This window comes from Camelina sativa, chromosome 12, assembly GCF_000633955.1.
Source record: "Camelina sativa cultivar DH55 chromosome 12, Cs, whole genome shotgun sequence".
Lineage (NCBI taxonomy): Eukaryota > Viridiplantae > Streptophyta > Magnoliopsida > Brassicales > Brassicaceae > Camelina > Camelina sativa.
The window spans coordinates 4,784,658-4,801,475 of NC_025696.1; the positions used below are offsets into that span (position 1 = coordinate 4,784,658).

The 16,818-nt window shown below is 40.4% G+C and overlaps 4 protein-coding genes across 5 annotated transcripts; 2 read left to right on the plus strand and 2 right to left on the minus strand.

Moving 5' to 3' along the window:
* On the plus strand, positions 14-2,677 carry LOC104730179 (serine/threonine-protein kinase HT1). Of its 2 annotated transcripts, XM_010449310.2 has the most exons (5): positions 17-117; positions 269-337; positions 647-734; positions 922-1,911; positions 2,030-2,677. In XM_010449310.2, exons 4-5 carry the CDS (start codon positions 1,013-1,015, stop codon positions 2,367-2,369), a joined length of 1,239 nt encoding a protein of 412 aa, XP_010447612.1. In that variant the 5' UTR covers positions 17-117; positions 269-337; positions 647-734; positions 922-1,012; the 3' UTR covers positions 2,370-2,677. The 2 variants fall into 2 exon arrangements, with proteins under 2 accessions (XP_010447611.1, XP_010447612.1); XM_010449309.2 differs by lacking the exon at positions 269-337 and having other exon boundaries at positions 14-117.
* Positions 2,796-10,505, minus strand: LOC104730180 (DDB1- and CUL4-associated factor homolog 1). Its single transcript, XM_010449311.1, has 14 exons — positions 10,028-10,505; positions 9,863-9,938; positions 9,660-9,776; positions 9,409-9,569; positions 8,567-9,299; positions 8,369-8,457; positions 7,875-8,277; positions 7,567-7,752; positions 6,928-7,305; positions 6,674-6,856; positions 6,130-6,573; positions 5,901-6,011; positions 3,903-5,750; positions 2,796-3,642 (listed from the first exon to the last, which is right to left on the minus strand). Exons 1-14 carry the CDS (start codon positions 10,321-10,323, stop codon positions 2,920-2,922), a joined length of 5,748 nt encoding a protein of 1,915 aa, XP_010447613.1. The 5' UTR covers positions 10,324-10,505; the 3' UTR covers positions 2,796-2,919.
* On the plus strand, positions 10,646-12,802 carry LOC104730181 (endonuclease V-like). The gene is made up of 9 exons (XM_019233782.1): positions 10,646-10,749; positions 10,824-11,085; positions 11,190-11,252; positions 11,383-11,422; positions 11,515-11,579; positions 11,707-11,823; positions 11,987-12,115; positions 12,223-12,304; positions 12,408-12,802. Exons 1-9 carry the CDS (start codon positions 10,700-10,702, stop codon positions 12,410-12,412), a joined length of 813 nt encoding a protein of 270 aa, XP_019089327.1. The 5' UTR covers positions 10,646-10,699; the 3' UTR covers positions 12,413-12,802.
* On the minus strand, positions 12,910-15,086 carry LOC104730182 (glucan endo-1,3-beta-glucosidase 5-like). The gene is made up of 2 exons (XM_010449313.2): positions 14,414-15,086; positions 12,910-14,233 (listed from the first exon to the last, which is right to left on the minus strand). Exons 1-2 carry the CDS (start codon positions 14,755-14,757, stop codon positions 13,126-13,128), a joined length of 1,452 nt encoding a protein of 483 aa, XP_010447615.1. The 5' UTR covers positions 14,758-15,086; the 3' UTR covers positions 12,910-13,125.

A 16,818-nucleotide genomic window follows, 5' to 3' on the forward strand; every position in this document is an offset into this window, starting at 1 on the left:
CCAAAAAATTAAATAAAAATCTCAAAAAGAAAAAAAAAATTCTGGGAAAAAAAAAAAGTAAATGGGAAGCGACGACTGACTCTTCTTCGTTTCGAGACCATCTCTTGCTTCTTTAAGGTTTCTGAGTTCTTTTAGCTCTCAAATTTTTGATCACAAGTTAAGCTTTTTTTTAAGATTGCGATCTGATTACTTTGTGTGTGGGGGTGTTTTGAATTTTCTTGATCGGATTCAGATTTTATTTGTTTTGATCCTTTTATTACTTATCCAGTACCCACCAAAGGCCTCAAGGGGTTTCGTGTGTTTCCTTTCAGATTTTGTGAGGTCTGTGAAGCTCTAGGTAATCTATGAATTGTTGTTTTAGCTTATCTCATTATTGGAATTATCGGATCTGTGAATTCTTTTTTTTTTTTTTTTGGTTTGGTTTATAGACGAGTTATTTTATCCTTCTTCTAGGACCTCTCATTTGTTATTCTTAGCTTTTTTTTGCTTCTTTGATATGAAATTTTGTAATTCAATGGTTGTGAAGTTACTTGCTTTCTTCCATTAGAACCACCGTGTAGCTGAGTTGAGTATCAAAAGGTCTTAAATTTACGAATTTTTCATTCTTTTTAGTAACATTAACATGTCTATATGTTTCTATTTTTAGGGTGTGTAGAGCATCACGAGTTTTGATACGGGTTGCACAAAGATTAACTTCTGTTTCTGGTGGCTCCCTTATTGATTTGTTCTTAAAGGTAAGTTTTTTTTTCCTTATTTGGTAGTTACTGGCTTACTGCAATGAAAGAAAGATCGCCGATTGCTTCATCTGTGCTGAACCTGAATGCACGGGCTAGCCATTTGTTTTCTTGTTACAAAGTCAGAAATCTAATTTTGTGTTTCTCATATCTTTTCTCCTTTTGTCTCTCCTTTACTTTGCTTTAGGTGCATGTTGAAGTGATTGAAAGAGATCTACATGTGACTTGCAGTCCGGTCAGACATCATATACGTAATACATAGCGCGAGATTGGACAGGATGCTTGAGAATCCAAAGTTTGATATGCACGCTGTTGGAAATCATAACAACGATAACAACTACTATGCCTTCACCCAAGACTTTTATCAAAAGCTCGGGGAAGAAGGTACAAACATGTCCGTTGACAGTATGCAGACAAGTAATGCTGGTGGCTCTGTGTCTATGTCTGTGGATAACAGTAGCGTTGGTTCTAGTGATGCTCTTATTGGCCATCCTGGTTTGAAGCCTATGCGCCGTCCCTATGCTCCCTCTGATGGCCAAAGCGTTTTTCGCCCAGGACGAGTTACTCATGCACTTAACGATGATGCCTTAGCACAAGCCTTGATGGATACTACATATCCAACCGAGGGACTGGCAAACTATGAAGAGTGGACTATAGACCTGAGGAAACTTCACATGGGTCCTGCTTTTGCTCAAGGGGCTTTTGGAAAGTTATACAGAGGGACTTACAATGGAGAGGACGTAGCCATTAAGCTACTCGAGAGGCCAGAACATAGCCCGGAAAAGGCACAAGCCCTTGAACAGCAGTTTCAGCAGGAGGTTTCTATGCTTGCCTTTTTGAAGCATCCCAACATCGTTAGGTTTATCGGAGCCTGTATTAAACCAATGGTGTGGTGCATCGTGACGGAATATGCAAAAGGAGGTTCGGTCAGACAGTTTTTGACTAAGAGACAAAACCGAGCTGTACCTTTGAAGTTGGCTGTTATGCAGGCACTGGATGTTGCCAGGGGTATGGCTTACGTCCATGAGCGCAACTTTATACACCGGGATCTAAAGTCAGATAACCTCCTCATATCAGCTGATCGGTCCATCAAGATTGCTGATTTTGGCGTTGCAAGAATTGAAGTTCAAACCGAAGGGATGACTCCAGAGACTGGAACTTACAGATGGATGGCCCCGTAAGTTGAATTAAGTTATTGAATTGTAAATCATTTTTCCATCCTTTTCTTGTCCTTGGTAACTTCAAGTCTCTGCGAGTTATATATAGACTATATTCCTTTCTGTTGATTAATGCAGAGAGATGATCCAGCATAGACCCTACACACAAAAAGTGGACGTGTATAGTTTTGGAATCGTGCTGTGGGAGTTGATAACAGGTCTGTTACCGTTCCAGAACATGACGGCGGTTCAAGCTGCATTTGCGGTGGTGAACCGAGGAGTTCGCCCCACGGTCCCAACAGATTGTCTCCCTGTGCTTGGCGAGATTATGACACGTTGCTGGGATGCAGACCCTGAAGTCCGTCCTTGTTTTGCAGAGATTGTCAATCTCCTTGAGGCGGCTGAAACCGAGATAATGACGACTGTGAGAAAAGCCCGTTTCAGATGTTGCATGACGCAACCAATGACAGTCGACTAAATCTGTTGAGGAGAACATAGAAGGGGAAAGGCTTGAAAAGGAGAAAACAGAGTGAGAGAGAGAGAGAGAGCGAAGCAAGAAGGGGCTTTAGATATATGTAAGTTTGTGTGTGTATCTATCTATATATTATATATCCGATCCGATTGTATCTCTTTTCCCAAGATAGGAGAAGTAACCCAACCATTTTAGACCTACTGATTTTCTAGATTTTTGTATTAAGAAAGAAAAAGAGCAAACCAAAAACCAAAAATAGAAGAAGTGTACGGTGATTGCTGAAGTGTTTGGTTTAGTTTTCCTTGAATTTGATAGTTGCATGCCTTTTCCCTCTTTCTCCTTTCCACGTTCATTGGCTTTCACATGGTACCTTCTAAAAACCATGATTATGATGAATACATCTGTTTCTTTTTTTAATTACTGATCATCAAATAATTAAAACATGCAACTTAACAAAGAAAAAACGATACAAGAACTTATCATCAAAACTTTGGATAATAAAAATCCACCCATACAGATCTCTGTAGAGGTCAAAAGGAAATAAAATTACAACCTTTTAAGAAGAACGAATGTTATCTCTATAATCCTCTTCGCCACTGCTCAAGAAATCCTCGTCACCATCGTCTTCATCTTCATCTTCATCTTCATCTTCATCATCCCCACCATTATCATCATCTTCATCCACACCATCAGTTATAAACCCCACTAGACCACCACCACCTTCAAGGAGCATCCCTCCATCATCATCAAACTCGCTCCCACTATCTTCATTGTCATCGCTACTAATATCATCATCTCCACTATCGCTATCATCTCCACCTAGTCCCAGAATTCGGTCCAGGTCATCTTCGTCGTCTTCATCATCTTCATCTTCGTCCTCCGTTTCATCATCATCGGGATCGGAGTCATCATCTGTTGGTCTCCGTCTACCAATCTCATACATCCTGGCCGAGGAAAACATATCTTCTTGGTCTTCCATTGTGATCAGCCCAAGGAACGAATCTGTTGGTTCTGTGGCAAAGTCAAGAAGACATCGGTCGACAGGTATAGTGGCAATGTCTGAGTAGTTGACTGCATCAAGAGTGCGGAAAGCAGCAAACAAGGGATGTTTCACACGTCGTGTGTGAACAGCAGACATAACGTCCTCAATGTTTCTCCTCAGCATTGCGTATATAACATCTCCCCTGAAGTTGAACGTAATAGCTGTCTGGTCCAGTGATGGTACACTTCGAAGAAGCTTGTAAGACCTCATGTCCCAGACCTCTGAGTTTATGATCACCTGTAATAGAAACGACATATCTATAAGCCAAGAAACAGCAAGTAATTTTTTTACTATATTATAGCGAGTTAATGTCGAATATTTAAAACTGTTGTGAACAGGTACTGAGGGATGGGTTTTATAAGGTTGTCTTAGAATGTTCTAGGGTTTGGTTGAGAGACTCTCATCAGGTTTGGTAAACTGGAATAGGAACAACAATTTCATAGCTTTGGTATAATCACATTGATTCAGATTAAAGAGTAATATGATTTATCCATTACCTCGCTCCTAGAAGGATGAAAACCACCGCCACCATAATCGGTAAATTGATCAAACCGACGGACAACCTCTGGGACACGGCGGTCCCAGAGAACACCGTTCCACAATATCAGTGTATCGCAAGGGCTAAAGTGTACAAGAGAATAAGGATTACTTCTGGAAGATGTGATTGTGTCCGTGAGTTTCTCGCAAGGAGTGCATGTCTGTACGTCATATAGAAGAACATCTTTTGTTGATGCTTCACAAGAAAGCGCTGCAAAACGTAGCCCAGAGTTGCTGAATTTCGCAGCCTTGCATCCATCAAAGGAGTGTCTAGGCCCACCAGTTATAGAAGACGCGTCCCACAACTGCACATCACTGGAGCTCGAAGAAAGCAACAACTGAGTATCACCAGAGACATATGGCTGAACAAGTGTAACCGGAGCTTGATGACCTTGAAAACTCTCAAGCAAGCTACCGCTGCTAGCTTCAAATATCTTCATTTCCCCAGCATGACTACCTACTGCTATATGATTAGTACCTCCAAGAAGTGCAATGCATGTAAAGAGAGCAGTCTCATCCCGGAAAGATCTCCAAGATTTGAATCTGCTGAAAACAAATTGACGATCCCTGCGATTCCCATGGACTCCACTGTAGAAACTTTGAAGCTCACGGGTACCAAGACGGCCAGTGATGTTTTGTGGAGCTTCCAGTAATCTTTTAGGATCAGGACAGACATGCGGATGTAGGAGAGACACAGGGGGAAGAGTTGTGATTGGAGCCAGGCACTGCCTGTGTTGGTGCTTCAAATACTGAACCACAAGGGAGTCTAGTGATAACCGTTCTGGATTGGAAGGCTGGGGATCATTGGGAAATCTTAGCTGAGAAGCAGGTGTCATCTGGCCCAGTCTGGAGTTCCCAGATTGGTTGGCATCTAAAGCGGAAGTTGGTGTTAGCAAACCTGAGCCATCCACAATGGATGAATTTCTACGTAAGGAAGCCGTGGTTGGACAAGCTGGAGATCGTGGTCCTACCTCGCCCAAATTGATTCTTTTACCTGGAACTGATAACTCTGGGTCTCTAAGCTCAGACAATTTCCGTTTTCTCGGAAAGGAAACCGGGGTCTTAAATTGAGCATCGGCGTCAAGGTCGTTCTTGAAAACTAATTCCGCAGCAGTTTCTGATGTGTCTACCCCAGCAGGATCTAAATTCGAACTACTATTTATTCTCTGTGTAGACTGAGGTTGAGCGTCATGGGAGAAAGATTGCTTTCGTGACTGCAAACTAAAGCTAGGGGAGAAAGTCAACTGCTTCTTCTTTGCAGATGGAGCTGTGTCACCTCTTGAACTAGGATCTTCATCACGTGCATTGATTTTGGGTATGCTGGGGAAAAATCCACCGTTAGCACGGCCTGAGGGCCATTGTTGTTGTGCTACTGGTGTGGGGATCTCCTGTGTTGAGGGAACCAAATGTTTCTTCTTGGCAGATACAGCCGCATTACATCTAGAATTAGGATCTTCTTCATGTGCACAGACTTTGGGTTTGCTGGTGAAAAATCCACTGTTAGCACGGCCAGAGGGCCATTGTTCCTGAGCTAGCGGCGTAGACATCTCCTGCGTAGAGGAATATGCAATAGACGAAGGGGAAGCCAATGAAGGTAGAGGAGTTAATTGAGCCTCTTTTAACAGAGCTGAAGCAGTTTCACCAAGACCTGATGCCTGGAGGTGCTCATGGATAAGGAGCAAAAGCTCCTTAGAATCATAAGTTATAGGCGTTGCTGCTGCAATGGCAGCTCTTTCAATACGCCTCAGTGTTGGAGTAGCAGCATCACTGGCTGTTAGTGTAGTCGCATGCCCTGAATTTGTCACTATCTGTAAACACATATAAAACGCAATTAAACATGTCTGCAAAACTTCAACAGAGAAACAAGGAATGAAATAAACACTAATTACTTACGAAGCACAAAAAGAATCCCATAGCGACACATTAAACAAGAAAAATAAATCAATATAGATGATTACCCCTATTAGCTCAAGCGCCACCTGAGCAAGTTCAGCTTGCCATCTGCCCTGATCTGTGCCACTTGACTGACCACCTGAATCCCGAATTAGTTCTGATAAACTCTTTCCAACCTATAACCAAGCTTGGAAAGTCAGAATCTACCACCAAGGATGCCTGCTCAACTTCATCAGATGTATCTCACATATGAAAGAGGATAAAGATAACCGGGAATGAAAATTACTATTCTACCTCAAGTTTAGTCAGTATTTGTGCAATTGTATCATCTCTAGCTAGACCAAGAAGTACCCTACAAGCTAGTGCTCGTAGACAATCTGGGGTAGCAGGGGGATTCACATATATTCTGGGCTGAAGAAGTTTTAAAAGAATTTTTATACCATCATTCCCACGAACAGCTTCACGGGCTTGACGATAAACCTGCTCCAACTTGGCAGCAAGGCCAGCAGAACCAGTTCCTGCTCCTAAGAAAATTCTTCGATCCCCAACCAAACCTGAAGACGCTGGTGGAACAGGAGTTTGCGGAGCATTACCAGTGGACAGAGTACCTAGAGAACCATCACGGGCAGTGGCTTCACCGGGAACAGGTTGATGATTTTGTGCAAGCGGTGGCTTATTGCTTAATGATGGTGGTGGGCACACCAGATTGATTAGGACATTTAGTGCAGGCTGTATGATCTTCAATCACAAAGAAAACATGAAGCAGGCAAGTATCAATGAGAAGCAGAAGAAGCAAGACAAAATCTATGTGAATAATGGATAGAAGTGGACTACTGACCTCAGGGTCTACTATGCTGTTGGAAATATTTGTTGCATCCAGAATGACGGCAATGCCAGCACGATTGTTGCTGAGTGTGGCATGCGCAATTGCTTTGCGGCCATCAGGTATTGATGTAACTATGTGAAGAACACCAAAAGCATACTGAAGTAGATCATGCAGATAACGATCTACTGGTGGAGTCTGCGCATGTGACCATAACGTTAATACATGGTAGACAACAAAGTACATGAGGAGAGTAAAATGCTAAGTACCTGACATAGTTCTAACATGGTAACATGTCCAGAGGAGGCCAAGAAGTTATTGACAGCAGGCCACTGAGTTCTCACAAAGGTCGGACCCAACTTCCTATCCTTCTGTAACTGAAGGAAGATAGCATCAACAGCTTCATTGCTGATGTCAAGGGGCTTATAGGCTGCCCTTACATTAGGAACATTTCGTCCACCGCCTCGGCTACTTCTGCTAGGACGGATTGAATCAACAAGCAAAAGAAGATGAGCTCTAAAATATTGGCGCAAAGCAAAACAGGTGTGAAATGCCATCTGTTTCTCTGAGGACGTCATGACTTCCGGAGCAGATCGGTCAGAATTAGCACCAGTTCTAACTGAGGCTGCATTTCTAAGAATTGCAAGGAGTTTCTGCAAACTATCATGAGCATCAAATGCATCTAAAATGGCTCTGAAGACAAATGCAGCAGCAAAGAATAAAGCTGAATTTTTCCTGGCTTGATCCTGGGAACAGTCGAGAAGTTCGATAGCTAATTTAACAACTTGATGTACGAGATCCGATGGAAGTGCACAAACACGCTCCATTATACCCTGAGAAAATTTGAAGGTAAGAACAAGCAGGATTTATACTACTTCAGCGATTGTCAGANTTCTAAGAATTGCAAGGAGTTTCTGCAAACTATCATGAGCATCAAATGCATCTAAAATGGCTCTAAAGACAAATGCAGCAGCAAAGAATAAAGCTGAATTTTTCCTGGCTTGATCCTGGGAACAGTCGAGAAGTTCGATAGCTAATTTAACAACTTGATGTACGAGATCCGATGGAAGTGCACAAACACGCTCCATTATACCCTGAGAAAATTTGAAGGTAAGAACAAGCAGGATTTATACAACTTCAGCGATTGTCAGATTCTGATAGATGAAGGTGAACAAAAATTGCAATAGAAGTCGTAGAAATTTGTTGTTTTAATTACCTGAAGAGAGCCAATGGTGTATAAGCAAGATGAGAGACCATAAAAGGTCTCAGAGACCCTTGGAACAGCAAGCAATTTTTGTATGCCACCCCGGTCAACAAACATCGCAGCAAACTTCCGGTGAGCAGCCAAAGCGCAAATTAACTTCATGACATCAGGTAACAAAGGAGACACGGTAGAACTGTCATCAAATTGGGATGTACGTTCCAGCAGCATAATGCATACATCAACACCTTTTTCATGGAGTACAGGCCCAAGAACCTCGACATATTCTCCCAGTATCTCAAGGCACTGGATGCAATATCTTTCTTGTAACTTGGCCAACGATTCGATATCTGGAATTGAAACTTCACTAACATCCGCAATTTCTGTAGTCTGATCAGATGTGACAGAAGTAGGATTTCTGCCACCAACCAAATAGCAGAGTGTAAGTCCAGATATAAATAATTGATAAAGAGCAGTGATAATATCCATGACACCATAGCATGACTGACCTTGAAACCTCAGCGGCATCTATGACTGTAATAGCTGCACGAGTAGCAGCAGACACAGCAGCTTCTTCACTGCCAGTAGATTTGAATTCCTAAATAATATAAAAGAAAGACGATCAATATAAATATCAGTACCTAAGAGCTTCATTAAGGAAATGAAATCACTAACAGCTAATCACAACAACAACAAAAAATACATGCCTCCAAAGCAGCAGTTTTAACAAGCTCTGCTGCAGCATCACCAGCTGCTTTAGCTGCCTCATCAGGAGCATGGGCAGCTCTAGCTTCGGTTTCAGCAGCTCCAACTGCTCTCTTTACTAAATCAGTTATATTTTTGGTTCCTATAATGCAACCTTGAAAACATTCATCACCCTCCTCTCTTTCTATCTCCATCATACCAGACTTCATTTTCCCCAGACATATGGTCACGTCTTCTGCATTTCTGCCATCTGAAGATTTTGATAGATCCTTATCTCTGACAACTAGACGACCTGATCTAGGAGACGCCAAGAAAACTTCTGTATCAGTTGCACCTTCATTAACCCTTCCTCTCCCCCTTGATTTTGATCTGTTAAGTCTGTGTCTTGAAGGGTCATCTCTTCCACTGTTGTCATCTACAGGTTTCATTTTACAATCAACAACACTTGAAACATTAAATCTCTCTCTGCCATCGGTTTCAAATTCGCCATCAGATTGTCCCATCTCTCTGCCGGAATCCATCTCAAGAACATGGTCACCTTCAACAGTATCCACAACCTTACGCACCCTACTTCGACCTTCTTCTTTTGTTTTTAAGGACACGTGCTTAGTCTCAGTTGTGTGAAGGGCTTCTCTACGGCTTGTGCTTGGCTCTCCAATAACTCGTACTCGAAGATAATGCATAAGCTTAGCAGATAGTCCTGATGTCAAAACGTCTTCAACTAATTGCCCACGACTTGCATGAGTCAGAAAAAAAAAAGAAAAAATATATATATCAGCTGTGGGCGCCAAAACATTTGCAAAAATGGAAAGAGACAACAAGTTGGGAATGTTTTAGTCAATACCTCACCAGAGAGAGAGCAAGAAGGCCTGTAGAGTAAGTCTTTAACATTTCAGAATCTGTGGGTTCCTTCCTGCCAGGGTCTTCACCAGGAAACTTGACTGCCTCTTCCATAACCCAATTTTTAAAGTTGTCCGTAACAGCATCGTCGAAAACATGAGGATACTGAAAAAAAAAACAGAATTGAGTCATGAGCCAACCAACGAACGAAAACTAAACGTAAGGGTAAGTAGCAAGAAATTCGTGAACTTTTACCATCCAAGTAAGCGAACAGTTCATTAGCAACCTTGCAGAGGCAGCCTTTACCGCGGTTGAGTAAGCATTCTCAGATAGAAAAGTTGAGGATATCAATTCAAAAAACTCATCATTTTCCTGCCAAAATCAAGTAACCAAAATCAGAAGAAGAAACCCACCCATGATTTTTTTTTAAAAGGAACAATCTTTAAAAAAAGACTTACTCGGATGAGATTACACAGCTTGCCACTGTTATGACTATTGCGAGCACTTAAGTACTGTCCAGTCTCCTCTAAGAACCTGCAGATACAAGTAAGCGTCAAAGCTAAAGAAAACTACAAAAATCAAAAAGAGAGAGACTGATAGCTAAAGGTTAAAAGAAGACATACGAAATAGACAAAAACTGAGACTCCTGAGATTCGAGGAGATTGCTAAGTTTGTGAAGATTCTTAGGATTAGGGTTATTAGCAACGGAAGTAATATTTTCCATAAGGTTCGTCGCCTCCAATATAAGTTCGTCATCTACACTCTGTTCACCTCCTCCTTCCTGTTGTCCTCCTCCTCCTTCCCCAGGGTCAGCTTCCTCGGTATAATTCGCCAACTCTGTAATCGCCTCCGCCGCTGCAGCCGATAGCTCATCCTCCACCATCGGAATAGGGACTTCGGCATGCTCTTCTCCGTCCATAAATCTCCTCTCTCTTTTTTTTCAGATACGACGATCAATTCAGACGTTGGGATCGCGGATATTACTAAGCTACCGGAAAAAAAGAAAAGAAAAAATGAAAGGGGAAAACGAAAAAAAAGCTTATAGTTGTAAAGAGAGAGTAAGAAACGCAGCAGAAGACGGAGGTGGCCGAGGTAGATGGAGACGACAAAGCTAAACCGACTCAATACTAAATTATAACCCGACCCGTTTTTTCCACTAAACAAACCCTAGCCCATTGTTTTTAAAACTTGGGCCTGTTAAAGGCCCATATTTGTACTGTCATCATTACGACGACGTTTCATTGTTCTGATTAGGAGGATCTTTCATATCGCCGGCGACTGAACTGTTTCTGGATATGGATGGAGGGGAAGCTTCGTCTGTAAATCAGATCGAGAATTGGACAGAGTAGGTTTCGAATTCGATGTTAATTTGATTTTAGGCAATCAAATCGATTGAGGAGTTTGTTTGATTGGTTTCAGAGAGCAGGATGAGCTGAAGAAGAAGCTGATCGAGTACGATGACTTTACATGGAAGTTATCTTCATCAATGGAACTGTCTCAGGGATCGGAGATGCTTAAGTACGTTGGAGGTGTAGATATGAGCTTTTCCAAGGAAGATTCATCCGTCGCCTGCGCTTGTCTCGTTGTTCTCGAGCTACCTTCTCTGCGTGTAGTCCATCATGAGTTCTCTCTTCTCCGTCTTCATGTTCCTTATGTCCCTGGATTTCTTGCCTTTCGTGAGGTTCCCGTCTCCTCGAGCAAAATGCTCTGTTGTTTTCATTTGCTTGACTGAAGAAGTATCTCAACTCCCAAAATTGGATCTTTTTTGTTTTGTTGATGTTACAGGCTCCGGTTCTCTTGCAGATTCTGCAAAAGATGAGGGATGATAAGAATCCTTTCTATCCTCAGGTTTTGGTTTTCTCTATAAATTTTCTGTAATTTGCAGTTGGCTACTCTTAAACCATTGCTTCTGAGTTGTCTTTTTAAGTTTTTTGCTTTTTTATCTTCTAAAAGTTTCTTACTTTGTTTTCTTACAAAGGTACTGATGGTGGATGGAAATGGAATACTTCATCCACGAGGTAATAAACATGAACTTTCTCTGTTTACCTTAGGTTTTTAAGTTGCATCTCAAGATTTGTAATTTATGGTGTTGGATGTAATTGTGTTCTAGGATTTGGCTTGGCGTGTCATTTAGGTGTTCTTGCTCACCTCCCTACCATTGGGGTCGGAAAGAACGTACGAACTTCTCAGAAAAATCTTTGGAAACCGTTTTTGCTTGTGTCTCATTGTGCCATCGGTTATTGCTTTTCGTGCATGTGCATTTGATCATTAATGTTGAATATATGGTTTGTAACATATTCAGCTGCATCATGTGGATGGTCTGAATCAATCTGAGGTGAGACGGTCACTTCAGCTCAAAGAAAACGAGCATGAGCAAGTTATTTCTTTGGTAGGGAACTCTGGATTTACGTGGGGAGTAGTAAGTGACTTTGCTTTAACAATTGCTGTCTATAATATGTCGTGTCTCTTTCTCTATACCGTTCTATTAGTAGTGATTAAATCACTTTATAAGTAAAGAAACTTCTCCATTGTGGATTTGATAGTGAATTTAATGGTCAAGTTGTAAAAATTACTTTCAACAGGGATTTCGTCCAACTCTGAGTTCTCTAAAGCCCATATACATTTCGGTTGGCCATCGCATATCACTTGATTCTGCTGTTGAAATTGTCAAGATGACCTGCAAGTACCGTGTTCCCGAACCTATTAGACAGGTAAGTGATGCATTTTGATATATGCCAACAAACAGATAGTAATTTGTGAAAAGTGGAAAGTAAGAGTCTTTAAGTATTAAACTATTAATACAGACTACTATATGCAGGCAGATATGAGATCAAGAGCATATCTCCAGAACCATCAAACTGAGCCTTTTAAAAGAACCAGGACTGCGACGACCGGATCAGGTAGCTTCTGATGTTTCCTCCGCCATTCTAACCCTTATCATATTACTATTAAATTCTGATAAGTAGCTCACATGTCCCTTTGCTTCCTTTTTATGTCTACTAGACTGAACCTTATTCTCTCGAACAAGGCATTAAACACTATTCCATAGAACTCTCCAAAGTCTTTACTTCAATGGACAGATCACGTCACTGAAGATCCACCCCAATTCTCTCCTTGATTTATCTCACTGACTCGATGATTGCAAGATAATCAATGTTGTATCTAATACATTGGAATGTTCTTTACATACATACCGTAAAGCTTAGTGTAAATAGAAAGAGTAGGAAAGTGGACTAAGGTCATGGTATAATTTTTAGTTGTTTGGGGACCTTTTGGGATATTAGAAGAGTTTGAGGTTCTCCACAACAATTCCAGTGGTCTTTGGTTTGGTATTTCTCTTGGTTCACCACCGTCTGTAAATCGTTTCTCATTTAATAATAAAGTAAAAGTTTTCTCAATCTTAAGAGACTATTAATGGTGAACATATTCTCAGCAGTGACACCTCCTGTAGCCCTCTTTTGCAGAAAAACCTGCTGGACCAATAAGGTTGTGTTGTTTGAAGATATAGAAAACTTTAGGCTTGGAGCCTTTTTGTTCATTATGAGCTCTGATCACTAACAAGAGAGGCAAAAGAGAGACAGCGAACACCAAACTGCTATCCAGAAGAAATAGATAGATCAAACAAAAAAGACATAAATCTCACTGTATCTTTATGTTCCTCCATAAACACCAAAGTTTCACAAAAGAAATAATCAAACCCATTAAATTTTCTTCAATGTATTCACAGAACAATATACAGACACATCAAGTAGAGTAGCAACACTGCCCTCGGTCGTGTCAAAGGCATCATGGTACTTGCTTCACTAGAATCATCTTTGATCATTATCTTGAACTTGCAACTCCCAACAGAAGGATCCCTGTTAGTGATTATAGAGAGACCGGGGAACTTACACGCACTGTCGAGCTGATTACTAACCTGGAAATAGCTATTGAACGCATACGAAACATTCTGTGCTAAATTCAGGCTACCACAAGAGGAGCCATATCCAAGACTAGTGCAGTCCGCATGATCACAAGCGTAGCTCACACTTGGTCCCAACTGAGGATCTTGAAGATTAGCAGTTGGCGCAAGAATACACCATTTCTTTGCCAAATAGTGCACATCTTTTGCCGGTATCAGCCCGTTACCGGTACCAAGACTGAGCTGATACTTAGGGCGTCCATCAATGTAAAAAATTCCCCAGTGTCTTTCAAAGTTACCAGGCTGAATGCTTTTGGCATCTTCATCAATAAGACTAAACAAGTACGCATCCATTGCACCAGGTCTCATAGGTGTTCCTTTATTAGCCTTTTGACGGTTCATAAACCCTTGATTATACCGCCTAGCATAGACCATGTTTGCGTTCTTATCTCCATCTGTTGGCCACCCAACTTCCCCAACTATAATAGTCAAGTTCCCAAACCCATTCTTCTGCAACGACCACACAAGTGTATCGTAGTTTGCATCAAGAACATTGTCGTAGATTCTTCCATTGTCGTTTATAGGATCACCTGTTCCATCAAAGAAAGCAAACTCCACAGGGAAATTGGGATCGTTGTAAAGACTGATGAAAGGGTAAATGTTGATAGTGAACGGTGCTTGGTTATCACTCAGAAACTTCACAATGTTTAACATGAGATCACGGATTTCAGGCCTGAAGTCTCCATCAGAAGGGAGATTAGACGCACTTTGGTACACATCAGCGTTAAGCGGCACTGTGACTTTCACCTGAGTAGCTAAACCGGCTTTGATGATAGCTGATTGTATATTCTGAAGAGCAGGAAGAGTTATGCTCTCAAATGTTCCATTGAATGCCTTTAGGAAAGGCTCATTCCCAACTGCCACATACCTAGATTTTAAACACACATTTTGTAACTTCAATCTCAAAGAATCAAAGACTATCTTCAAAGTTTCTATTTTTTTCCCTCATCAACTGTAATCAAAATCTAAAGATTGAACCTTTAGCCTAAAGCTCTTGATTAGAACAAACAAAGAGAATATGCTGTTTCAATTAGATATAAGCACAAACCTGATATCGACGCCATTGGAGGAGACATGAGCAGAGACATTCTGAGAGACCCACCTCTCGGCGGCTGCAACGCTTCCGGCTATAGGAGCAAGCAAGTCGTTAGGGATTCCGACCATAACCTGAATCCCTGTCCGACTCAAAGCCTTGAGAATCGCCGAGTCGGCCTCGAAAAGTTTCACCTTTTGGATACCGTTTTCACGGAGAAGTCTCACAACCGTAGCTGGAGGTAGCGGATGCCTCGCCTGTGAGCCCCAGTTCACACCAATCCCTTCAACTTCAATTAACAAGCTTCCGCATAATAAAGTGACTACGAAAAAGACAGCAAAAACACCTTTGGACAACATCGGAACCAAGAGATGAATCGTAAAAAAACCTAAACCAAAAAGAAAACAGCAAAAGAATCTGAAACTCTCTGGTTAAAACGAGCTGAGTTTTGTTTGAAGAAGAACACAGCTGAGTTTTGGCTTTACTTCTCTAAATCAATCGAGTATCGAAAACATCAACTACAGTACTATACTATCTTATTAGGTGGATTTTGGAGAAGAAGGAAGAGAGAGTTGAAGAATTAAGATTGAAACATAACAAGACTTGGGAGTTGAGAGAATGTTTTGTTTTTTTCCTTGTATTTAGACATAGAACATAAAACGAAAATGGCTTTTTTTTTATTGTCTGTCCCAATGTCTGAAAGGCGGTGTATATGCTTTTTGATTGGTACCCCTAATCAGTAATCACACCCAAAAAAAAATATTACGAATACGAAAAACAATAATTAAAATTTAATTAAACACGACTAAAAAGAGAAACATTTAATGTTTAAGTTTTAAACATCTAATGGTCTACTTCGTAGCTGTAGCTTCTTCACAATACCACTCAAAAAATCAAATCTAATTTTATATTATATTGATACGGCTATCAATGATAATTTAAGAACAAATTTCCTTAAAGTTTAAAAAGTTAATGAATCATATATATGGACATAAATAACATCAATATCTGAAGATCTGGGTTTGCCAAATTTGTTACTGTTATTACTATAATCAACAAGTACTGCGAAATAAAAAAAAGATGGTTTGATGTGAGGCAGGGGCATGTGGGTGAGGTCAAGCAGAGGTGTCAAAAAAAGAAAGAGGAGGGAATCTTTTGAAAGATTGAGAAGCAGTGTTTGTGATGCTCTCAGGTATTATTAAAGTTAAAAATGCAAAATTAAATGTTTTTTTTTTTTTTTCCTGTGAATGGGAACAGTGAAACAGGGAATGTAAAGAGGTCGGCAGGTACGGTTGGTGTAGGACCATTTATTACTTCTCCTTCAAGCCGCTCTCTCTCGTTTATCTCCTTAATTACAGTATCATTGTTGAGCCCATTCTCGGCCCACTTATGTTTTGTGATGAATTTTTGAGAGCTGAATTAAAGAAGAAAAAAAAAACTTGATAAAACCAACATATGCTTGTCGATATGCTTGTTGTTGTTGGGAACTTGATAAAACCAACATATGCTTGTCGATGTGCTTGTTGTTGTTGGGAAACCCATAAAACTTAGTAATGATCTTTTTTATTAAAGCTTTCTTTTTGGAGTTGTTAAGGATATTGTGAAATATTGAAGCACTAAACAATAAATCTAAAATGACTTGGATATCCACTCTTAACTCAATTTATATAAGCTTTTCCACCTCAAGAAGGTAATGAATACACTTTTCCACGTTTTTATTAAATAGAACTTTGCATTTGTCTTTTTACCCCCAAAAGATCGATTGTCCAATGGTGGACATGCATTCACTGATTCTGCAATGACTTTTAATTTCTTCTTTCTCAACAACAACATTATATTTCAATCACCCACACATAAAGTATTTCGTCTTCCTCAACAACATTATATCAGTCACCCACCTTCATGGCCACACATAAAAAGCCTTTTTTATTTCTTTGATCAAGTAACGTTTCCACCTACTATTCAAGTCGATCGTGTAAAATTCAACAATCGAATCTTTATCCTTACATCATTAAATCTATAAGCCAAAACAAGAAAGGCGTGACCTAGAAGACGAGAAAGATAAAAAGTATAAGAAGTATCGGTTGGACGTCGAGTCCAAATATTGTATTTCAATCTAAACAAATAAGTCAAACCAAAATCATGTTATCCACTCGTAGTCGTAGGTTTTAACTTTAAACTTGTACAATAATAATCTAAAGATGAAAGTGGAAGAGCTGTCATCTTTTATGGGGAGACAACAAAAAGCCCGTTTTGTAACCCATCATAACTCTCTTGGAATGATTAGATATTGAAAAGAGAATGTGATATCGGGTTGGTTTGATTTGATATATTATTTGTTGTTGATTATATAACTTAGAGAAGCATCAATTTAATTTTCAAGGGAAAGTGATAAGGACAAGTAAAGCTCGAGGAGGGTG

Bases quoted from the DNA above. Each gene is read 5' to 3' on its own strand.
- LOC104730181 (XM_019233782.1), top strand. From the start codon at position 10,700: ATGGATGGAGGGGAAGCTTCGTCTGTAAATCAGATCGAGAATTGGACA. The intron at 11,580-11,706 runs GTACGAACTTCT...TAACATATTCAG, and splicing joins CCATTGGGGTCGGAAAGAAC to CTGCATCATGTGGATGGTCT. The intron at 12,116-12,222 runs GTAAGTGATGCA...TACTATATGCAG, and splicing joins TTCCCGAACCTATTAGACAG to GCAGATATGAGATCAAGAGC.
- LOC104730179 (XM_010449309.2), top strand. From the start codon at position 1,013: ATGCTTGAGAATCCAAAGTTTGATATGCACGCTGTTGGAAATCATAAC. The intron at 1,912-2,029 runs GTAAGTTGAATT...TGATTAATGCAG, and splicing joins ACTTACAGATGGATGGCCCC to AGAGATGATCCAGCATAGAC.
- LOC104730182 (XM_010449313.2), bottom strand. From the start codon at position 14,757: ATGTTGTCCAAAGGTGTTTTTGCTGTCTTTTTCGTAGTCACTTTATTA. The intron at 14,234-14,413 runs GTTTGTGCTTAT...TTTAAAATCTAG, and splicing joins TCCAATGGCGTCGATATCAG to GTATGTGGCAGTTGGGAATG.
- LOC104730180 (XM_010449311.1), bottom strand. From the start codon at position 10,323: ATGGACGGAGAAGAGCATGCCGAAGTCCCTATTCCGATGGTGGAGGAT. The intron at 9,939-10,027 runs GTATGTCTTCTT...TTGTATCTGCAG, and splicing joins TCTCAGTTTTTGTCTATTTC to GTTCTTAGAGGAGACTGGAC. The intron at 6,012-6,129 runs GTAGAATAGTAA...GCTTGGTTATAG, and splicing joins AAATACTGACTAAACTTGAG to GTTGGAAAGAGTTTATCAGA.